This window comes from Vanacampus margaritifer, chromosome 9, assembly GCF_051991255.1.
Source record: "Vanacampus margaritifer isolate UIUO_Vmar chromosome 9, RoL_Vmar_1.0, whole genome shotgun sequence".
Classification (NCBI taxonomy): Eukaryota; Metazoa; Chordata; class Actinopteri; order Syngnathiformes; family Syngnathidae; genus Vanacampus; species Vanacampus margaritifer.
Window position 1 is genome coordinate 26,027,480 of NC_135440.1, and position 23,666 is coordinate 26,051,145.

Genomic DNA, 23,666 nt, shown 5'->3' on the forward strand with positions numbered 1-23,666 from the left:
ATTGGGGTTAGGTTTTCAGTTTAGGGTTTCAATTTAGTGTTTTAGGGGTTAAGGTTTCAATTAGGGTTTCAAAATATGGTTATGGTTTCAAAGTACGGTTAGGGTTTCAAATTAGATTTTTTTAACTAGGGTTAGAGTTTCCAGGGGCTATAATTTATTATAGTGGAGTTGCAGTATAAGCCGATATAATTTGTGGGCGTCAGGTTTGAATATAGGGTTTCCAAGTAGAAGTACCAAACTGGGGTTAGGGTTTCAAACTCATCTTAGAGTTTCAGTTCAGTGTTTTAAATGAGTTTCAAATTAGGGTTTCAAAATATGTTTATGGCTTCTAAGTATGTTTCAAAGTGGGGGTTGGGGTTTCAAATTTGGTTTTTCAAAGTCGGGTTAGGGCTTTAGAGTAGGCTTTTAATGTTAGGTTTTAAAGTAGGGTTTCATATTATTGTTTGGGGCTTCAAAGTAGGGTTTCCAATGTAGGACAAAGTGCTTGAAAGTAAGGTTTTAAAGTAAGGTCTAGGGTTTCAAATTGGGGTTTTAATTCACACCTGGCACGTGCAAAGAGTGGGTTTAAGAAGGCGAGCATTTATTCACCTGAAGAAACCCGCAGCACAACACGTGTTGACAGAATCTAAAAATGATGAAAGGCATATATTCTTTATCTTCTTAATCGACTTGAATTGAAAACAAATACGAATTGGCGGCTGTGCTTCTACTTTTGTCTAAAATAAGAATGCAAAAAAACGTGAGGCTGAGTGAGGCTCTCCGCACTGCAGCACATGCATTGATTATGAATAATTGACGCGCATGTGCTGCTGTCGACGCGGGTGGCTCATGTGGACCGGAGATCCCGGCTTGCTTTATGTATTCTGGATTTCGCACACTTGCCGCTTCTCCATGCCACTCATTATTCGGCATTCTTCGCAGCGCGGGGCCTCGCCGTCAATAGATTGTTGCGAAGGGTTGCGCTCCGGTTAACCTCCCAATCCAAAGGCTAGGATTTCTCTCTTAGTGAGCAATGAGATTACACGCGCTGTTCTTTGACTTAATCTCCTTCAGAGGCCATCAATTTATTCTGTCCTAATCTCATCTCATCTCCAGGCGCTGTGCTGGTCGCGGCGCACCGCCTCTCGCCCGCCGTGGGAAAGAAGATCCCACGGACATTTTGTGTCCGCTTTCCGTTTTCAAGCCTTTGTAGCGCCGTTGAATGAATTGAGGCGGAATTTGCCGGAGGAGATTCGTTTGAAACGAAAATGAGGAAAAAAAAACGTGTCCTTAAAATGAGGGCGGAAATGGCAAAGCTGCACAAAAATGGAACGCGTTTGTTTCCTACTGACAAGAAGTCCAAATAATGGTGCCACGTTTACCTTAACGCCAGTAATGCAAACCTTGACGTCGGGGATGGGATGATGATGGGCGGGCGGGACACAAAGGACCACAAATTTTCCTAACCAGATGACAAAAAGTGCAAAATATTTGACCTTCAAATATTTCATTTTCCATATTATATTTCTCAATGCATGTATTAAAGATCCACTATCCTAACCCAACAGCAACAAAATAACCGCATACTACTATGATAGTCTTGCAGAAAAAAATGACCATTCAAGGGCAACGCCAAACTGCAAGAACTCGTTTTGCGCATTTAAAAAATCGATTCGCTCAAAATGTTTTTATATCGTTCAAGTACTATGTTTGTCCTGCCCGTTATTGCAAATCCACACAAAAATGATTAGGCCTACTCGGTGTTGCAGTATTGGGCAGTATAAGACCTGCTGCAAGCGCAACTAAGCCACGTCTGCCATCTAGTGGTGAATGCTGATATTACAACATAAAAGTATACAGTGGAACCCCGCGAGGGTCAGCGACCAGGGCAGGCCTGTGAATAGGACAAATCCATGTATAATCGGAACACATTGGAATTTATTTATTTATTTATTTATTGTAAATCCAAAATATTCTACAAAAAACATCTGATAAAACCCCCGATGTACATTTTTTCATGAAGAATGACGGTTTGCCACCCAAAAAAAAACTCAAAACAAAGAAAAAGAAAAAAATATTGAAAAATGATCAGTGAATGGTGCAGAGCGACAAGTTTTCAAGGCTCCACTTTAGTAGAGGAAATATGTTTAGTATTACGCCTCCTCCCCTTACTCCTTACTTATTTTTTATGTGTCCACCAGATGTCGCCACTTTCTGCCCATTCAAAGCATGAATCACCGTTTCGCATCTTGTACGATTTTCGAAAGGAAAAAAGAAATTCAACTTGGACATTTATGGCTTCTTTTTAGAACTGTCTACATGCGAATGTATCTTAAGTTCCGTTCTGTTAATGTGCTTGAGCATATAACGGCCACATATCCTGTTGTCCTCCGTTTTCTTTTATTTCCTGCATCCATTATTATATGACTTTATCTTAAATGATAAGTGCGCATTGTTTTTTTTTTTTTTTGTTTGTTTGTTTTTTTTTTTTACAGGAGAGCTCAGTATTGTTCATTCGATTTGACATCATCATTGCTCTCCTTTTTTTTTTTTTTTTTTTTTTTTAAATCCAACGAATCAATTTAAAAAAAATTTAATAAATGTTTTTTTTTTTTTTGTTTTTTTTTTTTTTGTTTTGTTTTTTTATAAGTAAGTGCGCATTGCTATTGATGTTGAATAACTCCGTGTGTCCAACATGCCAAGTCTTTCCTCTTTCATGTCCGTGCTAATGATTTTTTTCAGACTCAAGTATTTTTAAAAGATTGACTGTTTTAAAGTGTGTGTGTGGGGGGGGGGGGCAGTTACAATTTTATATACAGCAGTTTTGGGATGATGACGCTTTTCATCATGAGGAAGGATATTTGAAGGTCCTTTCAAAAACAATATACTGTATATAGATATAACTCGCCTTTTCCTCTTTGAGAAAACTTTGCCTGGATGTAAATTTGTGAAGCGAAAGGAGGAGTTTTTGAAAGAGAATACGAAATCAAGCAAATGTTTGCGCCGTCTCTCACATTAATGATGTTGCTGATGATCAAACGAGCGCGAATCTATATAATTAAAGAGCCGCTGCTCGTCTTCCTGACGAGCACGCTGCGCGGGGGAAAAACCCGGGAAGGGGTTTTACACCAGGCCGGACAATCCCGCCGCGTCATCGCCACGCGGTCGCGCCGACCCCCCTCCCGGAGGTCACCCGAGGCTCTCGGGGAGATTTTTGCCCGACTGTCCCTTTAAAAAAAAAAAAAAAGTCAAGCCAACCCATTAGGAATTGATCTTAGCTACAGTGGGATTGTTTTGTTTTTTTCTTTCCCCATCAAGTCCCTAATCTTTTAATCCAAAAGCAGCCGCATTATCTGGCTGAAAGTTTTCTGCCATGAATGTGCAGCGAGTGTGAAAGAAATAACCATTTTTAAGCGCAAACTTTTTTTTGTCCGAGCGGAGGGAGGTCAGAGAGGCTAATAAAAACAAGCTTATCTCCACTTGTTAGGCACAGCAGATAAGAGATGCACGGGGAGACGGCGCCGATTCGTGCCGACGTATTACCCCGGCCAACAAGCCAAATCCCCCAAATTATTGCGACGCGGCGGCGATGGAGGGCAGGGAGGTCGGGGGTCAACCGAAGCATGTCCGGCGCAGGCTAGCCGGACGTGTTCACCGTAATCCCGGAAGTTCTTTGTCTTGGCGCTTCCTGATTTTCATGTCTTGGAGTGTGTGAGCGGGGGGGGGCGGGGCTTATCTGGAGCCAGCCTCTTAACTCATTCACTGCCATATAGACGTAAAAAAATTCATTTTAACTATTTCTATTAGTTTCACATTTTTTCCCACTTTTGTTAACAAGAGTATAAAAACCTAGATTTTTTTATTTATTGTACATTTAGAACATATATAAAAAAATATAAAATTTGTGATTAATCGTGAGTTAATTATTGAAGTCCTGCGATTAATAACAATTGAAAAAATGTAATCGTCTGACGCTCCTAATTTTTAATAATCTTTTCTTTTTAATTAGGGGCGTCAGGCGATTAAAATTTTTAATTGTAATTAATCACATGACTTCACTAGTTAACTCATGATTAATGACAAATTTTATATCTGTTCTAAATGTACAATAAAAATAAAAATTCTAGGCTTTCATACTCTTGTTAACAAAAGTGGAAAAAAATGTGAAACTAATAGAAATATTCCAAATGAATTTTTGACGTCTATAGCCGTCAATGGCAGTGAATGAGTTAATCACGGCCTTCATCTGGCTTGCCTCTGCATCAGCCGACCCCCCCCCCCCCCCCCTTCACACACATACAATGACATTCTCCAGAACTCCAGTCCGCTCTCCAGACCCCCCCCCGACGGCTCTCCTCGACTCGTCTGTCAATGAGTGCCTTTCAGGCTGAATGTTCCGTCCTCGCACCAACTTTGAGGTCACCCAGCTAATCTGTCCATTGTCATAGTTACGGAATGAAGTAGAATAGAACTAATGGCAAAAAACTCCGACTCATCACGTCGTCATTTGGATCTCATTTGAATCATCGGACGCTTTCGTCTAGGGAGGATTTTTACTCATCCAGGTCATGGTGGTCTACAAAAATGTTTATTTGAAGACATCTTGGACAGGAAGTTAGTCATTTGTCAGTTGGTTGTTTTGTCGTTCAGTCGGGTTCTTTTGGTTAATCACTCAAGACAATTCATTGGTGGTCTCTTTCCAAACATGGAAGAGTGAGGAATGAGATGTCTCTGAGCATGCTTTGTTGCTTGGTCAGCTTTCTTTCCCCCCACTTTTCTCTTCCTGTCCACGGCATTAGTCAGGTTTTCCATCCAATTGTTTCAAAAATTTTTAAGCAAATTTACTGAAAATGCGCAAAAGGGACACTCGACTTATGCCCGTTTCCATCTGTTCTTCTTTTGCGAAGAGTTGACTCCGCCGCTGTAAGAGATGTGAGCCACCAGTCGTTTTGAAGAAGAAGAAGAAAAACAGGAAGTGACTTGACGTCATATGAGTTTGCTTTTGTAATTCTTGATCAACCGTAGCGTTTCTTTGCTGTTTTCCATCTAAAATAGTATTCATTTTGACTTCTTTAATTAATTCCAAATATATTTTTGTTTCGTCGTTCCCCCCCAAACATACCTTACTTGATTGTCCGACAGCGCTTTGGGACTCCAAACGTACGTGTGACGTCGATCCGGTCTCGCCAGCGGTTATTCGCAAAACCTGTTTCCATAGGCAAAATTAGCATTTTCCTTTTTTTCGAGGCACTTCAAAAATCCACCACCTCTAAGCGAATTTTTGGCCCTTTTTTTTTGAATTTCTAGCGTTTCCATTCAGTTTTATATTCGCATTTCTTGAAAACTCGAATACAAATGGGTGGATGGAAACGCAACTATCTTGGCTCCAAGTGTGGCAGTACTGACATACCAGATCTAACAGATGGGACTGCAGAGAAGAAAAAAAAAAAACACACTCCAGATTACTGGAGTGCAACATTACAGTAATGACTCCAAATTTCCCCGAAGTGTTACATCCGCGTTAAAGAACTACGCAACTAGCTATCGGATCGAGAAATCCCGAGAGCAGAAGAAAAAAAACGAACATGACCTCCTGTAATGCTAGATGTAATAAAAGTTTTAAGTATTCCTTGACATCCATGCGTCAAACACGCTGGCAGCATTTTCAACTTGCTCAAATGGATCTGCTATCATTTCTGACACTTGCAGCCAAGCATCCCGCCTCGTCTCCTCTTCCTCTCCTCCTCCTCCTCCTCCTCCTCCTCCTCCTCCTCCTCCTCCTACTGTGGACCCCACGGGAGACCGCAATTGTATGGTTGAGTGACGGGTCAGGGCGTAGAGGACGGATAGGAAGGTATACATGTGTAACTAACAGGCTGCTCCTCACATTGATCCGCCCAAAGGAGCAACGTTGACCTTTTCACTTGTTCGCTCGCAATGTGAACTTTGTCCACAAACAACACGACTTGATTGAGTCCGAGGGCTGCTGCATTTTTCTCAGACGCACTCTTCATTTTCTCTCCGCCCATTAAGTATGCATACACGCATGCGCTGTTTGCACGAGGGCTCTCGTCTGAGCTGCGTGTTTGAGTAAATATGGCGGACGTGATGCAAGACAACAGCAGTGGCGGCCGGCGGTATTGCAGCCCCTCTGTCACGCTCTTCATCCCGTCCAGACAAATGAGAAAATAGCCCTCTGTCATCTTATACTTTATGAAAACATCCAGTAATTACATCATTTAGTGGGTGTCCGATTACAACTAGTGGTCATCTGTAGTATTACACTTTGAAAATCACTGCTGTACGAAAAATAACTACGCATCTTATAGTACTCACTTTCCAGTACTGGTTGGTATAAGAATTCTTCTTCTTTGTTTATCTGTATGACTATGCAGTATTATACTGCCTCCTGGTGGCCAAAGCGGGCACTCCTGTAGTGGCAGCACGATTAATTGGAATGCAACATTAACTCATTCACTGCCATTGACGACTATAGACGTCAAAAATCCATTTGAACTATTTCTATTAGTTAAATTTTTTTTCCCATTTTTGTTAACAAGAGTATGAAAGCCTAGAATTTTTTATTGTATTAGAACAGATTTTAAAAAAAATAATTAATCGTGAGTTAACTAGTGAAGTCATGCGATTAATTACGATAAAAAATTGTAATCGCATGACGCCCCTAATTTTTAATAATCTTTTCTTTAAATAAAAAAAAAAGATTACAAATAAAAAAAATAGATATTATTTTTTGAAGATTAAAAATTAGGGGCAGCAGGCGATTACAATTTGTAATTGTAAATATTTGCATGACTTCACTAGTTAACTCACGATTAATACCAAATTTTATATCTGTTCAAAATGTAGAAAAAAAATTCTAGGCTTTCATACTCGTTACCAAAAATGGAGAAAAAAAATGTTAAACTAATAGAAATAGTTAAAATTAATTTTGACATCTATTGCTGTCAATGGCAGTAAATGAGTTAAAAAACAATTACCAACATTTGTTTATTTTGGGGATGCTAATGGAAGGAGGAAGATGACGCTACACAACGTTGTGATGGAAAAATCTAGATTTATGAGTCATGAATTCATTTCAGCTCAGGCGGCATTGTCTCCCGGCGTTGACACATACATAATTCCGTGCAGAGTTTCTGAGGGAAATTGCAGTTTGTAGTTGCCATGCAGTGGAGGTGCTTGCACAAAATGTATGTCTGTGTGTGTACATCCAGGTATGTAAACACACATATCCTGGATGACGCACACACAAAAGCAGCCTGCTGTGTGTGGTTATTCCATTACGGCAAGGGCGAGCTCCGTTCATGTTGTCATGTTGCACCTCCGTGCTGTAAATTGGCCTTCGTCTCCTTCGTCTTGTTGTCTGCCTTGCCTCCAGGATTCCCTGGCAGAGGTTATCAAAGAGGCGGGAGCATGTCGGCCTCCTTCCCGCTGAGCCACAATGACACTGCGGGCCATCTAATGACAACCGTTGAGATAAAGGGCGGCCACAAAGTGGGTTCAAATGGGGGGGGGGGGGGGGTGAAGACCCCAGCGGCCGAAATGGAGGATGGCGCGTTCCTGATGAAAAACAATTGTTGCAATGAGGAGCAATCGCGCTGGAATACAAATACTTCACAGTGAGCAGTTGGGGTGCATTTGCGGAGGAACAGTGCCATCATGTGGACACTGGCTGATACTGCACATAATGACGTCATTCCAAGTTAAAACCCTCATTCAAAAAATGACTTTCTTTCATTTTAATGAATGGGTGAGACAAATATATTCAATTAAAACAGATTATATATTTTTTTCTATCATTTACCACCATTCTATAATTTTAAGAGAAAGACAATTGCATTCATGTAAATTGCCATTTTCATAATCCTTTTGATTTTTGTTGGCCTTATTTGGTTCGTACTCAATTAGATTTTATGTGCTATTATCATACACATAGCATATGAAGTTAATGTAATTTATTTTTTAATGCCTTCAATAATATTTTTATCATCATTAAATGTAAATATTTAACAGCATTATTGTTTTATTACATTTTAGCTACTAAATAAATTCGATACACGATCATCTGATACATAATACATTTATAGAATTAACTACTTTTTAACCCCTTATTGTAGTGTATTATTATTATTGTTGTAATTTATTCACAACATGCATACAGTATAGTTGTTGATAAAGATAAATTACATATTTGTTATACACACTTTTAAATGGATTTGGCCTCTTATCTGTGTCACAATAAAGACAACTGTGATCTGCTGGTATCAGATATCAGATGATATCAGCACACCATGTGACGTTGTTATTCCCTACCGAGATACGTGAATGCATGTTTTGCATGACAGTAAGTGAGACGAGTGCAAAACGTTTTCTGCTCATACCATCATTGAAGTCCACGAATGCCGTATCTTAAAGCTGCTTGTGAATGTGTGACATGCGGAAAGCGCTTTTAGTTGAAAACTTAGAAGAGAAATGTAATTAGACAAGCACTAAAACATGAAATCATGTCCTGCCCAATTAGCAGGAAGGAACACAGTTTGCACTCAAGTCATCTTCTCTGCGCTTTAATCGCCTCCTCATTTGCATAATCCCCCTGGGAAGAATGCTGCATAATGACATCACTGTATGTGTCTATATTCTTTGCATGTGCGTGTGGGGGTGCGAACACTTGTATGTGTGTACTATTTTTAGTGAAACCTAATGTATGCTGAGTCCTAACCATTGACTTTTCAATAAGGGCATCCTTATGATGTGCTTATAATTTATTTACAACTATATGCTCAATCTTGTACCACTTCAAAAAAATAAAATAAAATACTTAGCTGTCCAAATGCCATCATAGCAGAAGCGCACTAAAATGGAGCAGAGGTTTAATTTGTAAAAAGTAGATTGAATATCATAGTAAGCCACTGTAACTATAAATTGTGCTTAAATATGGTGGGGGGGGGGGGCAATTCACTGCTTCTCAGTGGCCAAGGTACACAATGAATTGAATTGCAGCATTAAATTATGATGTACACACCGTTTAATGCTTTAAATTCTATTTCATTATCTTATTACGCAATGTTTATATGAAGTACAATAATATGCTGTGCTATTTTTAATTTTTTTACGTTCTATTTTCAATATTGCCATGCTCCCAAAGACATATTTATACGTTTTTATGTTGTTTTTTTATGCTAGAGCATACAGAAGGCTTTGAGGCAGCCTCTGAACTGAAGAGAATGGCTGAAGAAATTGTAGTTATTACAAAAAAACGGTCAGTAGGTGGCAGCAGAGTATAAGAGATCAACCAGGGCCATGCTGAAAAAAGCTTATTTACCCACCGTTTTAAATAGATTTGTGAATAATGATGAAACTTGAAGCTACATTCTAATGCTAATTGCTGCAAAACGGAAACAGATAACTAATATACTTTTTTTTTCCTGATCAAACAAAAGATCCTTGAAATATATAGTTTTTTTCCTGATGAAAGAACAGACTCTAATCTTTCTTTTGGTAGGTTCCATGTTTTTATAGCAATAGAACACAATATTCTACGGGCCTTGGAAAATCTGTCAAAATCCAGTAAAACAGCTCGGAGCAAAAGGGGTTGCTTCAGTGAAAATGCCAGCGAGTGAATGAGTTAAACACTGTAACAGATCAATGGCATTTTCATTCATTTCAATGGGGGGTAAAAAATCAGCAATTAAGCTAGTGCTACATTTCAAATGAATCTCAATGAACATTATTGTGTCGCTCCTCAGGCACCCGCCTTCCCGAGAAAGGAGCGACCACCGGCGCCATCATCGGCGCCATCATCGGCGTTATCCTCATCGTGGCCATCATCGGCACGGCCATCGCCATGTACCGAAAACATCGCGCCGGCAAGCTCAACGGAGAGTGAGTGTTTGCTGTCGTGCCTCACGGCAACTTTTCGTGAGCCGCTTCGCAAACAAAAAAACATATCTTGTTTTTCAGCGGCCCCCCCAAGCACAAGCCCCCGCCGCCCAAGAAGAAGAGCACCAACACTGCCATTAGGCCGGTGAGGCTTCATTGAATTTCCCCTTGAGGGATTTTAAATTAACTAACTTCCATTCAGATTTAATTAAAATAAAATGAAATGGAGGAACATTATTATATATATATGTCATTTTTATTTTTCAAAAATGACTGTGTGTGTGTGTGTTTGCGTGTGTATGGCAGGTGACCACCAATAACGTCCCCCCCGCCGAAGAGCGCCTCCTGTATAACCAGAACTACAGCACCCAGGATGCAGAACCCGTCACAGTGAGAATCGCACACAGTCCACAACTCACTCAAACAACTCAAATTGCACGGCTGCGGGGGGCGAATTTTTTTCCCCAAGGACGCACACGACCTGCTTTTTGCACACGCAAACTTGCTAATGGTTAGCCAGTTAGCAGCCAGCCATATCTACATTCTCATTCGCGGAGTCACACTTCCTTCCTCAGGCCACGGTCGGCTTTTTTGGGGCACACGCATTCAGTCACAGTCACAGATGCAGTCCTGGAGAATGTGAGGATAGCAAACCCCAAGTGGTCAATGGTAATACCTGCACCTCGCATGCATGTTGGGTATTTAGATGCATGAAGCTCAAACATAATATAAATATTTGGATTGTATTTTGGCAGATTTTTTTTATTATTCTGGAGGTGGTCTGAAAATGATAAAGGAGGTATAATTCCACTGTTGGCCACTAGATGGTAGCACAGTATTTAATTTACCACTGTGTACATTTGAAAGCGAAAGATGAAGAATGAAAACAATAGAGGTGGCAAATCCAGGTCCAGAAAGTAAAAACCCTGCCACTGTTTGGCTTTAGCCCCTGATGCTAGCTAGCTAGCTCTCTAGCAGGTGAACGAGCATCATGGGAGCTAGCTAGGGAGCTAGAAAGCTAGCACCTGAAAGTAAAAACCCTGCCACAGTTAGGCTTTAACCTCTGATGCTACCTAGCTAGCTAGCTAGCTCCCTAGCAGGTAAACGAGCACCATGGGAGCCAGCTAGCGAGATAGATAGATAGCACCTGGGGCTAAAGTCAAACTGTGGCAGGGTTTTTACTTTCTGGACTTTGATTTTCCACCTCTGGTTTTGCTAAACGTTATTGAACATTACATCCTCTTTAATACTGCTTTTTCCACCGGCAGAAAGCAATGGCTATTGGGAGTATTTCAATATGGTGGATTTCACATATTGCAGGGATGTTCTGGAAAGTCTTCAATGAGCCTGACATGGATTGCAGAAGGAAAAGTAGAACATAGAGAAAAGCGCATGCATAACAATGAAGATTTGAACCCAGAACCTTTGACTCTAAAGGCAGCCTTCCTTACGATGAGTCGCCATCCTAAACAGTGACAGCTTTCCTTTCCCTTGCAGGACCTGGATGCTCCGAACGACGAGGGCGGCGACGACGACAACACCGGCGGCGAGGGGGCGCGGGTGCACTATTACGCCGCCGGGCCCTCCGGGTGGGACGACCCCGGCAACAGCGAAGCGCCGCCGTTCTACGAGCACAGCAGGAACGAGCCCCACGAGTACCGGCTGAGTACCAACGTCGGCCGCGGGGACAGCTTCGTGTCTCCTGCCATGTTTGTGTAAGCGTGAGTGCCACTGTACAGGAATGTGTGTGTGCGTGTATGTGACTTGTGTGATCTTGTGTTTTATTTCACCATTTTGAGCCAGTAAAAGTACAAAATGTCATTTTTTTAGGGTGGACATTGGGGGGTTTGAACTGTACTGTAGATGTCATAACTTGTTCATGTTACATCAGAGTGAATGAAATCAATGGAGTTGATCATTTTGTTTCTCCATGGTATCTGTTACTTAATTTTATTTTTTATATTTTAGTACATAACTATTTTGTTTAACTAGCATCATGATGACATGGATTATGGGGTAAATCTGGATTACTGCGTTGAAATCAAATACGATCTCCACCACTGTAGTGACGGATTAATTCTCTTTTGAAAGTCAACAGTGCATGCTACTGTACTGATTAAATGGGTCAACCATTTTAAGGTTTTCCCCTACTCCGCTCTCTTCAGTGCAGAGCTAACGTGTTGCCTATGTTGTGAAAACATCTTTTATTTTTTTTTTATAAAAAGATCAAATGAAGTGATCTCTTTGATTGAGAGGTTTTATTGATTCAATAAATGTTTTGTTTTTTTAAACACAGTGTAATGTGTTTTTTTTGTATGGGAAACGTTATCTTTTATTCACCAATCTCGTGAATTTGAATTAAAAGGATAAAGAAGCGCATCTTTAATTTGAAGGGTTTGGCAAATAAATGGCATTTGCCATTTATGACTTGTTGGGTCAATTTTGTCATTCAACTGTTGCGTCAGAGGTTGGGTCAGTTTTACCCAACAATGGATTAAATTATCAGGCCATCTGTTGGGCAAGAGCTGCCCCAACCTCAACATGAAACTATGTACTTTACTAGCCTTAGTGTCGTCCATATTTAACAACCACATTAAGCGCACGCCACCTTTGGTTAGCTTTGGTTAGCGTTAGCTTGCCAGCTAATGCTAACTTGTATACTTTACCAGGCCGTGATAATTGTAAAAGATAAAGTTCTATCAATAACTTGAAAGACTCTAGGTTTGGGAGGATTGTTGTCTACTGGCTGTAATTTCAAAATATGAAATGTCATATTTTTGTGGAACGTCTCGTTTTAAATCTGTAAATCTCTCAATAACCCGTTGATTGTTTTAAAATCACCTGTGGTAGCTTACTAGCGTAAAGCCAAATCATAAAGAGAACTGTAATTCTACAATTCGTCCAGCCGGTGGCAGTGTGGATCTAAAACACGACGCTTTGGAGCTTAACGCTAATGTAGAAAACACAGCGTTGAAGACATGTACTAAAGAAAGGTGTGTTATTTACTATTTATGAACTTTAAAATACAAAAGGACATCAGCTGTCTTTATTAAGGGGCTTTACTCAAAAGCTGAATATGGTTGTGGTCCAATGAAAAGCACCTCTTGTCAATTCTCGTCTTGTCTGACTCATCATCTTGTTCTATCTTAAGCTGCACATCCTCCGATGACATGAAAAACTGCCATTTTTAGACCAGCGTGGTTCATTTCCTGCGTGGAGACTGACTGCACCAAAAAGGAGGCTTACATATCTTCCACACGGTCTTGGTCAGGTGTGTACCTGCAAAAAGATAAGCCCCCCCCCCAAATACACACCAAATTTTATTTTACGTGGATTTAATAATGAGAAATAGTACTGAATTTAATGTATACAAACATGATAAAGTCATGACTAAGTACTCAATGTACTGTAGTATTTGTGTGTTGGATGTGTGACACTAGCGGGTGTGGCCAAGTACAGTAAGTCTGCTCGAGAGCATCTGGGTGTGAGTTGTAACCTACAGCTGTGATATGTATTTGTGTGTTTGAAATTATTGTTTGAAAAATGGCTGACGTCTATTGGTGACTGTGGCTCTCCTTGCTCACATGCTAGGATATTACAATAGCTTCATTGCTCCATTTTTATTTTTTATTTTTTTTTACTCCAGCACACAAACACTAGTTTAACAATTTGACGAAATTGGGTGGACCCATCTGTCTTAACAGAAGGCAGAAATTAAAGTCAGAAATTGAGCAGAAGTTTGGTTTGAGGCAGCCATTTTGGGCAAATTCCAAGGCTCTTACATTGTCGAACTTCTACATGTGCATTCGAGCAAATCGGAAGCAGGTTTTCTAGACAGATGGGCGCTAAATTGCAAGCATTATTATCAGCGAAATTATTGTGAGCAAAGCATGGCATACATGCGCGAAATTTGAAGATCGTGTGGTAGATTCACGATGGAGGAAAAAAAAGGTGTGCCAGCAGGGCCCATTCAACACTGCTTGAAGATGAAATTTGTTTTATGCCTGTCAAGAAAATTCCAGGCAATGACATTCTGCTGCATGACGAGATTAACCGATTTATTTGCAAGGCAGGTAACCGGCGAAGGCCGAGAATAAACATCCGCTTGCCTCGGCGCCGCTAAGCCGGTTAAAAATAGAGGCAGGAGAGAAGAAGAAGGAGAAAGGATTGAGAGAACTGTGGCTGGACACGAGGGAGGATGGAAAGACTTCCTTAAAAGTAGCTGCTTGGAGGAATTAGCGGCTGATCTCCACCAGACAACAAACAAACATGATGGATCCATAATCATGTGTATGACCATGATGAGCATGTTTGGGTGTGTGCTGCTAGCTTGGTTGGTGAGTACACTCACACATGCACACGTGTTGCTAAATACAGCCCTGCTTGAGCCAGATAAGGCCCAGGACCCCGCCAATGACCTTGGATGACCTTGCGACTGGTTAAGTAGCAGTTTTATCAGAACCCAGTGGAATGTTTGCGGGTGGCTGCTCAATATGGCCTTGCTAGGTCAGATGCTCCGGTAGCGTAATCGCTGTTTATCGTGGGGGTTGTGTTTCAGAAAGGTTCAAAACCTGCAAAGCAGCAACCGTAAATTACATTTTTCAAAACTTTATAAACAATACCAATGGAATATGTATGTGAGGTCCAACCCTGAGTTTTAGCTAGTTTTAGCTAATATTATATTAGCCAGTCATCTCACATCAGTTCTCTGCTCACTTGGTATTAAAAGAGCAGTTATTCAGGCTTTTGCTAATACTTTTAAATTAATTTTCCTCATTTTTTTTTTTTATATGACATTGACTTTCTTTCATTTGAGTTTGGTGTCTTTAGCTGTACGTTAGCGGACGATTGGTCTATGTGCAAACAAATTAAGTGAAGCACTTCCCACTTGGTATGACAACGTGAGGAAGCACAGGCTAAAGGTAAGCTAACTGCGATCTTAGCTGCTGTTTTAGCTTAAGACAAAACAAATATGTGCTAAGCTAATACGAATATAAAGCCATTTTCAACATGAAATTTATGTAATTTAGAGAAACACAGTATCCATGTAAATGGTAAGAAATGGTGAGTACAGACTTCAAATCAATCTTTTTTTTCTTAGACTGTGCTTCAGCATTACAAATATAAATTTTGATGGAAGGTAGTATAATTAGTTGGAAAAAGTCATAAACAACTGAATATAGTACATCTTGACACTTGCTTTGTGGTTTGTGGAGGTAAAATGTGGTGAGGTTAAAGTACTTCTGGATCATAGTTTGGACTCTTTGGAGTAGAGTTTAAGCTACTAATATAGTCAATATTTTCAATATTTTTGGTGTCCATTATTTTATTTTATTTTTATATTTTTTCTGGAGAGCTCAGTATTGTTCATTCGGTAATTTTACCGATTTGACATATCATCATTGCTCTCTTTTTTTTGTGTCCATTATTAACAAACGTGTCTAAACATATTCACTTAGTCATAAATTTTCTCTCCGCCATCAATCTAACTTTGCCTTTCTTTTTTTTCCACTGCCTGGTTCATCACGTCTCCACTACTTGTGCAAACACCAGGCCAGAAGGGCACAGTGTATGAGAGGAGAACAAGAGGCCAGCAATGCGGTGAGTGATGCTGGCGAGAAAACGCCCTCACGCTGACAGTGTTGAAAGAAGGATCAGATGATCAAAGCAAAACAGGGCCAGCAAACTACAACCCTGATAATTCATGATCATATTGTAAATGAGTACCTGTCCCGCAGTGTCAATCAAACTTCAGAGTGATTATCATAAAGCAAACTATAATTAAGAAGAGAACACACAGCACACATTAGTGATCAGATTAAGTTACCACCGAGTTATCCAATATTGCAGGCCTTTTACATGGCCTGAGGCAGGACAAAACCGTTTTTTGTCACAACATACCCACAACAGGGTCTGCGGTAGGACCTGGATTTGACTAAAAAAAAACTAAAAAAAACAAACACATGTTAGTTTGTTCTGGGATTTGAATTTCATTGGGCCCACGACAAAATATCACATTTTCCCCAAACACTTTGAAACTATGTGACAAGAATCCCCAACAATGACAGTCTTTGAAAAATGCTGAGTATGATTGAAATGGCCACAAGAAGTTGGAAAATCAGATGATGGTTTCCGGAGAAAAGAGTTGGAATTATTTTTTTTATTTTTTTTTTTGTGATGGAAAAAACTAAAACCGGTTGTGATCTCCTATACAAATTCTAGTGAATAAACATTTAAATTAGAGTAATGCAGTATATATATACACCATTTAGTTATCTCAAGGTGAGGAGTAAAAAAATCTGATAAATTATCCCCCCCAAAATGAAAAAAAAATAAGAAAAAAACTTTGTCTTTTGGCTACAAAGAAACTTTCCAATTAGATAATATCTTGCATAATTAATCCAGCAAAAAGTTTGTAATTCTAAATGTATATATTTTTTTGTATAATATTTTATTTGAATACTGTATACTTGAAGAAAAAAATATTAATGGTATTAGTATATTTAAATAGCAATTTTTTATCTAATTATTTTTAATTAAGTCCAACAAACAGTATGTATTGCCTAATTTTCATATTTTTTTCCAAATTCAAAAAATTCGATTTCATCCCATATAAGGAATGATACAATATTATGTTTATAGATTATACTTAATGAATGTAATATGATACTTTTATCTGTTTTTGTGTGTATTTTTTAAACAAGTTTTTTTTTCAGTAAAAAAGTAGTAATCTTCACATTTTGATTTTTGTGTAAGACCAAAAAATATTTGTGTTGTTTTTAAGGTTGAAAAACATATAGTTCTTTATTATACATATATAGTATCATTGTCCGACAAAAAAAACGTTATTTCCATTTTTTTTCATCTTATACTTTATGCAGGTACATAGTGTCATATACGGTCTTATAACACATTTTTATAAAAAATTCAATTACATTTCCATGAATTTTGCATGTATGTATGCTTGTGTTTGCCTTTTTTCCCCCATGCAGTACGTATGTTTTCTTCAATCAGTAACATTGCCGGAGGGCTTGAAATGATGAATATTTGATGACAAAAGCTCAAGTTGCCTTTTTGCGAAGCTGCCTTGTGGCTCCCTTTTAGTGTTTAGTTTCTGACCCAGACAAAACACACTCAAACACAGTCATCCAAATGTCTGTTGGCAGTCAACACTTAATTTGATATCTACCTTTATTTGGCACGTTTTGTCGTTTTTTTTTCCTTCTCTTTTTTTGTGTGTGTTTCTCTTCCCATGGCTTGCTTCTTTACCATCATCATCATCATCATCATCATTGGCACTCCTTTCATTTTAATCCTGTATCACATTTCTGGGCACAAGTGCAAACGTGTTGACTCATCCGCACACACACGCATACAAACACACTAATGTATTCCATTGGCTGCCAGGAAATGCTTAAATAACAACACAGTGAAAGCGGAAAGGGAAAAAAAAAAATCACTGATTAACGGCCTCACTCTTCCTGTCGGCGTACACAAGTCTCAATTTTCTCGTTCTTGTTTGCACTTTTTGCCGCACAGCTACTCACTTTAACGAGGGGGTTTCTGCTTTTTCACCCAACGTGAAACACATCTAATCATATGCTTTTCCTGGGTAAAATAAAAGCCAATTTGGGTCAAATACTGTGATTACAAGCCAAGGTTGGGTTATTTATACCCAGCTGGGTCAACTACCAATGATGAGTTAAAGCTAGCAAGAAATGGGTAACCAGGTGATCGGTATACTGTAGCCGTGGTTCATAATAATACTCATTTTATTTGCAACATTTTCTAAGACGAAGACGCTACTTCCTGTCAGGGGGTCAGTCGCTCAAAATTCTCAAGTAAGAGAAGCGTTCCTTTACAATCAAATGACTCAAGTAAAAGTAAAAAGTAGTCCTTCAAATAATTAATAACTCTGACAGTAATTGGTTTGTTTTTTGTTGTTTGGTTGGGCAGGTAGGCAGGTGATTATTTGGATAGGCATGTAAATTACTAGGTTTTGAAGGTTGTGGTTTAGGAGGGAGTTATTTGGGTCAGTTGTCTGGTTGTGTAATTGGTTATGAACCGAGAAGGGTCATTAATTGTATCGTAGGCGGATGGGAGGTACTTTGTTTAATATTTGTAAAGGCTTCATTTCTTTTCTTTTCTAGTGGCTCTCATTGGTTTATTATTTTTAGAAGTCCACATGTCCTCGCAGGAAATATTCCAAGGGCAAAATAGCATCCCTTGTAATTATAAAACCGGTCCTGATTGTGTGTCACGCAGATCGAGATTAACCTTTTGACGTGGGCAGCCCACTCTGCAGGTCTATTTTAATACACCGCAACGTAATCCTAATTGAGCTCAGCAACTGAGCATGTCCCCCGGGCACAATAATGTGGCTAATACGGCGGCTGTGAACAGCTGGACGCTGCAGACGTGCACTGTTGCATTGTGGGTTATCTGGGGAGCAGACATGCAATTACTGCATGTGCTACTTTGCTCTTTAATACGGCCACAATTTATTTCACTTATCCCCCCCCCTTGTCACTTTAGGGGCTTCGTATAGGATGTATTAACTCATTCACTGCCATTGACGCCTATAACCGTCAAAAAATCATTTTAACTATTTCTATTTGTTTAACATTTTTTCCCACTTTTGTTAACAAGAGAATGAAATCCTAGACTTTTTTTTAAATAATCTTTTTTTTTTTAAGAATACATTCATAAAAATCAGGGGCGTCAATTAATTAATTAATTAATTAATCGCATGACTTCAATAGTTAACTCACGATTAATCACACATTTTAAATCTGTTCTAAATGTACAATAAATATTTTTCTAGGTTTTCATACTCTTATTAACACAAGTGGAAAAAAATGTTAAACTAATAGAAATAGTTCAAATGAATTTTTGACGTCTATAGCCGTCAACGGCAGTGAATGGGTTAAAGTGGAAGTCAACCGTAAACATTTCTTGACAGTAATATGTTATATGTGACCTGACTAGTCTAAACATGACATTCTGATTAATATGACATTTTTGGAATATGAGTTATGAAGCAGAATCCAGTCGTTTTTAATGCATCTCAGGGGGCGGCCATTTTGCCACTTGCTGTCAACTGAAGATGACATCCATGTTGCCCAGGCAACAACCAATCAGAGCTCACCTGTTTTCTCAAGCTGCACTGTGGTTGGTTGTTACTTGAGAGACTTGCGCAACATTGATGTCATCTTCAGTCGACAGCAAGTGGCAAAATGGCCGCCCCCTGAGATGGATAAAAACAGCTGGATTTTGCTTCTTAACTCATATTCCACTAACACAATATTAACCAGAATACCATATTTAGACCAGTGGGGTCGCATAGAACCTATTATTGTCCAAAAATATTTTTGGGGGTTGATTCCTCTTTATATATGAATAACTATATGAATAAAATTAAATATAATTCATATTTTTTGTTTGGAAAATGCAATCCATTTTTACGTAAGAGTGAGCAGTCCAAAAACAAACATCACCTATTATCTGGATTTAGTCATGTGACATTAAACAGCTGAGCCGTGACTGGCTTTTATTTGAGTACTGTGATGTCATCTGTGATGTTATTTTCAGTCGACGGCAAGTGGCAAAATGGCCGCTCCATGAGATAGGTGGATTTTGCTGCAATTACAAAAACACAAATATTAATCAAAATGCCGTGTTTAGACTAGTGGGGGTGCATACAACATATTATTGTAAAAAAGGGGAAAAAAAAAAAAGGAAAAAAAAGCTTTTCCTAAACAAAACATCTAAATACGAAGACAAAAATCATAAAAATAATAGTTTAATACCAAAATAAATAAATAAAATATAGAATACAGACTGAAGATGATCAGTGAAATGTTATTAAAAAAATGAAGGTGTGATGGGTTCAGGGCCACGCGTTGTGTCCTTGCGTGTCGCTCATCTTGCTTTTGTGATGCTACCGGATGACCTCCCATATGTGGTGCCGTAACATGTGTCGCACTTTAAATGCAAATGTTACACCCCCCCCCCCCCCCCCCCCCGAGCTTTGTCAAGGATAAGTGTGTGTGTGTGTGTGTGTGTGTGTATGCACATGTTGTGCCCCCTCCATGTGTGTTGGCATATATAACCTTGGGAGCTCTCCTTCCTCTGAGCATCATGGGATGGCTCAGAGGACAGCGGTGGTGGGGGAAGTTGGGAGGGGGGTGGGGTGGTGGGGGGGGGGATTAGCCAGTGAGTCGTTGGGGTGTCGGTGCTCATCATCGCCTCCACCTTTACTCATCGCTTCGCGCACTGCACAAGATGTCCGCCGTGCGCATATGGAAGATGCAAATATGTAGGCCGGTAAGACGTGGAGTGGGAGCTAAAAATAGACTCTTAAGGGAAGAAGGAGGAGAGAGGAAAGAACCAAGAGATAGAAAGACACACAAAAAAGTGCCAAGTCATATGATTTTATTAATTAGGTGATAGCATTAGCTATGAATTATCGCATACCACTCAAAATAGGTGAAAATCTACAATATAGAGAGACCATGTCATTAAAAAAAATGTAGTTGTATCCTTTACACACACTTCAAACACATTTAAACTTATTAGACCACACTTTCAGTTGACAGCTTTTTTTGGGGGGTCATTCTTCTTAACTCATTCACTGCCATAAATTCATAAAAATAAAAAGATTATTAAAATTAGGGGTAAGAGGCGATAGCAATTTTTAATTGTAATTAATCGCATGACTTCACTAGTTAACTCACAATTAATCACAAATTTTGTATCGGTTCTAAATGTACAATTAAAAAATTCACAAAAAGGGGGGAAAATGTAAAACTAATAGAAATAGTTCAAATGAAATTTTGACGTTTATAGCCGTCAATGGCAGTGAATGAATAAAAAAAATAAAAAATAAAAATTGGGGCGTCAAGCGATTAAAGTTTTTAATCGTAATAAATCGCATGACTTTACTAGTTAACTCGCGATTAATCACAAATTTCATATCTGTTCTGAATGTACAATAAAAAAATTCTAGGTTTTCATACTCTTGTTAACAAAAGTGGAAAACTAATAGAAATAGTTCATAGGAATTTTTGACGTTTATAGCCGTCAATGGCAGTGAATGAGTTAATGTTGACGTGTTTTACAAGGAAGCAGTTTTCAGTAAGGAGAAGCCAGGAGACAACACGCTGTGGGCGGCCTAATTTGTGGCCGACATTCAGCTGAACGGACGGTCTTCATTTATAAATACAAAATAGTAGTGTTGAGTCATACTGCTTGCTTTCCTTCAACTATTATCGGCCAGCCATTTAGTCGCAGACAGTCAGTGGATGTTTCATTACGTACAGCGGCGTATCAATTATGATGACTGTTGTGTGTGCGTGTCCATACTTTGATGTGTGCGTGCGTACGTCCGTGTGTGTGTGTGTGTGTGTGTGTCGCGGCGTACGACAGATGAGCAATGCGACGAGGAGTGAAATGAATAGGGGTGGGGTAAGAGGGTCTTGCCGTCGCCACGGCGACCTTCACTCTTCAGGGTCTTCTGACATGTGCGGCCATGACGGGGCCAGCACCCGCCATGTCTGCTCAAGGATAAATGTTTCCCTTATGGAGATGACCTGTCAGTCATTCTCACTGTATGTTTCATATCCGATGTACAGTCGCGACATGGGTGCGTATTTAATACAGAGCAGTCATTGAATGGTGGAAATCTGTTGTACACTATAGTTGTGACTTTTCTTTGTAGCATTAAAAATATTGTTAAGTAGAATGTAGAATAGGATTGAACTTGCAATTAAGACTTTTTCTCCTTAAAAATACATTTAAAATAATAATAATAAACAATTACAGCTTTCCCTGCCCCTCCCCAAGAACCGCCACTGAAATGTAAGCTTGAATCGTGCTGACGATTGTTCTTGCTTCATATCTGTGACGCGTGTTGATTGCGACAGCGTGCACCCCCCCCCACACACCCCCACCCCCACCCCCACCCCCACCCCCCCGTTTGGCCAATGAGTCAAGCATGTATGATGATTTTCATCGACTTAGTGCTACATGATCTTATCCTGGTTTCGCAGAAATTCTGCTGCAGTGTTAGAGGACAGCCACGGAGGGAACGGACAGTGAGGAGTGGCTGAACTTTAAATCCTCTTAGTGTACTTCACTTACTACATACATATAATACATATATGTATATACTGTGTGCATATATAGTATACTGTACTGTATATGTGTTATATATACAGTGTATGTATATACCGTATGTATATAGTGTATTATGTAATCTATATACAATATGTATATTATATATAGTGTATTTTCTTGTCCGAGGCATACACCCTCTCCCCTCTCAGTCCCCGAGCGCCCCCCCTCGCCCCCCGCCCCCCCTGCCAGCTTCCCCGCAAGGTTACTCCCAAGGACGTCCGGCTCCCAGCATCCCCCTGGCCGCCGCGTGATTGGATGGCAGGTATTAAAGGGCCGCTTCCTGCTCACATACACGAGTACATGGCCGCCACTGATGCAACGCTGCCGTCGCTTCTCGAGGTGCGAGCGTACGTATGTGGCGCACACAGACACGCGCACGCACGCATGTAGATGCGGTTAAAAGCATCCGTCAGTTTGTTGCGCACACATGTTGCTCATCATAAATAATCATGTGCAAGTGGGGGTGATATTTTGGTACTTTTTTTTTTTTTACCCAATTTTGTATGTGTATTTTTTTTTATGTTAATGAGTTTTATTTACTTTGGAAAACTTCTAATTTTTTCCAAATATTTTGTAACTTAAAATGTTTGTTTTCATTATATTCTTAATATAATTTCATCTAATAGTATTTTTTTTTTAAATTGTTCCTAATATTTCCTTTCAGTTCTTCGTATTTTTCATAAATATTTTTACATTTTTTCCCCTCTATTTTTATTTTTTATTTTTCAATTGATATGGAAGTCATGATTAATAAAAACAATTATTCGTTGATTTCAAAACTGAGTATTTATACAACCACATTCAACCCCCTGCTATTTGTTGGGAATAGGGAACGGGCAAGCGGAAATCTGTGTATGTTGACGGCCATTTAAATGCACTGGAAAATTATTATTATTATTATTATTTTTTACAAACATCAAATATTCTTTAAAAAAAAACACTGGTAAAAATGGAACAACGAGGGGAAACTTCGTGGCAGGGATTTGGGGGGAACAAAAATATTTTTAAAAAATATATGAAAAAACAAAATTTATTAATGGTCCTTTCATAATGTTGGGAATTTTCAGACACATTGCGCCGTTCGTCAAGGCACATGAATCATTTTTCTTTCGATTACATTTTCTCTAAGATTGAGAGAACCCAAAAACAAAAATCTCGATTACATTTCGATGAATTGCCCAGCCCTAACTATTATTTTAATTACTCGGAGACGATGCTTGGCCCTTTGGCCGTTTGGACCCCTGGCTGCCCTCTGCACGTCAGCTCACTTCTCACAGCTTGCATTTGCAGTCAGGAAAAACGAGTGCTGGCGACCACTCTCCTTTTGCTTTATGCTAAGTGATGGTGACACACTACAAGCTCAGCAGACCTGAGAAGCAAACAGCCTCCAAGCACACGTGAGCCCCGACCCCAAAAGTAGCCGGCCGGCCGGCAGCCTCCCGTTCCTCCTGCACCACAAAAAGACGACGGACAATCACACCAAAGGCAAAAAGCGTTGCTCAGTCTAATGTCCGCTTAATAGGTTGCAAGGGCAACACTGCTAATCTGCTCAGCGATAATAGCAGTGGAAAGCTATTTTGCCCTCAGCCTACTAACCTGCTTTCATGTACAGA

At 39.5% G+C, this 23,666-nt stretch overlaps 2 protein-coding genes across 4 annotated transcripts in view; both read left to right on the forward strand.

The window, feature by feature from the left end:
- LOC144057698 (nectin-2) overlaps positions 1–12,167 on the forward strand; it is a 136,449-nt gene extending 124,282 nt beyond the window's left edge. The window contains exons 7-10 of the mRNA XM_077575555.1: positions 9,744–9,879; positions 9,958–10,021; positions 10,183–10,266; positions 11,374–12,167. Coding sequence (XP_077431681.1) covers positions 9,744–9,879; positions 9,958–10,021; positions 10,183–10,266; positions 11,374–11,595 — 506 coding nt within the window. The 3' untranslated portion in view covers positions 11,596–12,167. The remainder of the gene's footprint in view (positions 1–9,743; positions 9,880–9,957; positions 10,022–10,182; positions 10,267–11,373) is intronic.
- A 1,911-nt stretch (positions 12,168–14,078) lies between these two features.
- The window catches only part of atp1a3b (ATPase Na+/K+ transporting subunit alpha 3b), a 40,808-nt gene continuing 31,220 nt past the window's right edge, over positions 14,079–23,666 (forward strand). For 2 of the 3 annotated variants that reach the window (XM_077575768.1, XM_077575772.1), the window contains exon 1: positions 15,458–15,477. In XM_077575768.1, coding sequence (XP_077431894.1) covers positions 15,473–15,477 — 5 coding nt within the window. In that variant the 5' untranslated portion in view covers positions 15,458–15,472. Of the gene's footprint in view, positions 14,214–15,429; positions 15,478–23,666 lie in introns of those variants that run through there. The other variant, XM_077575770.1, reaches the window with a different exon arrangement.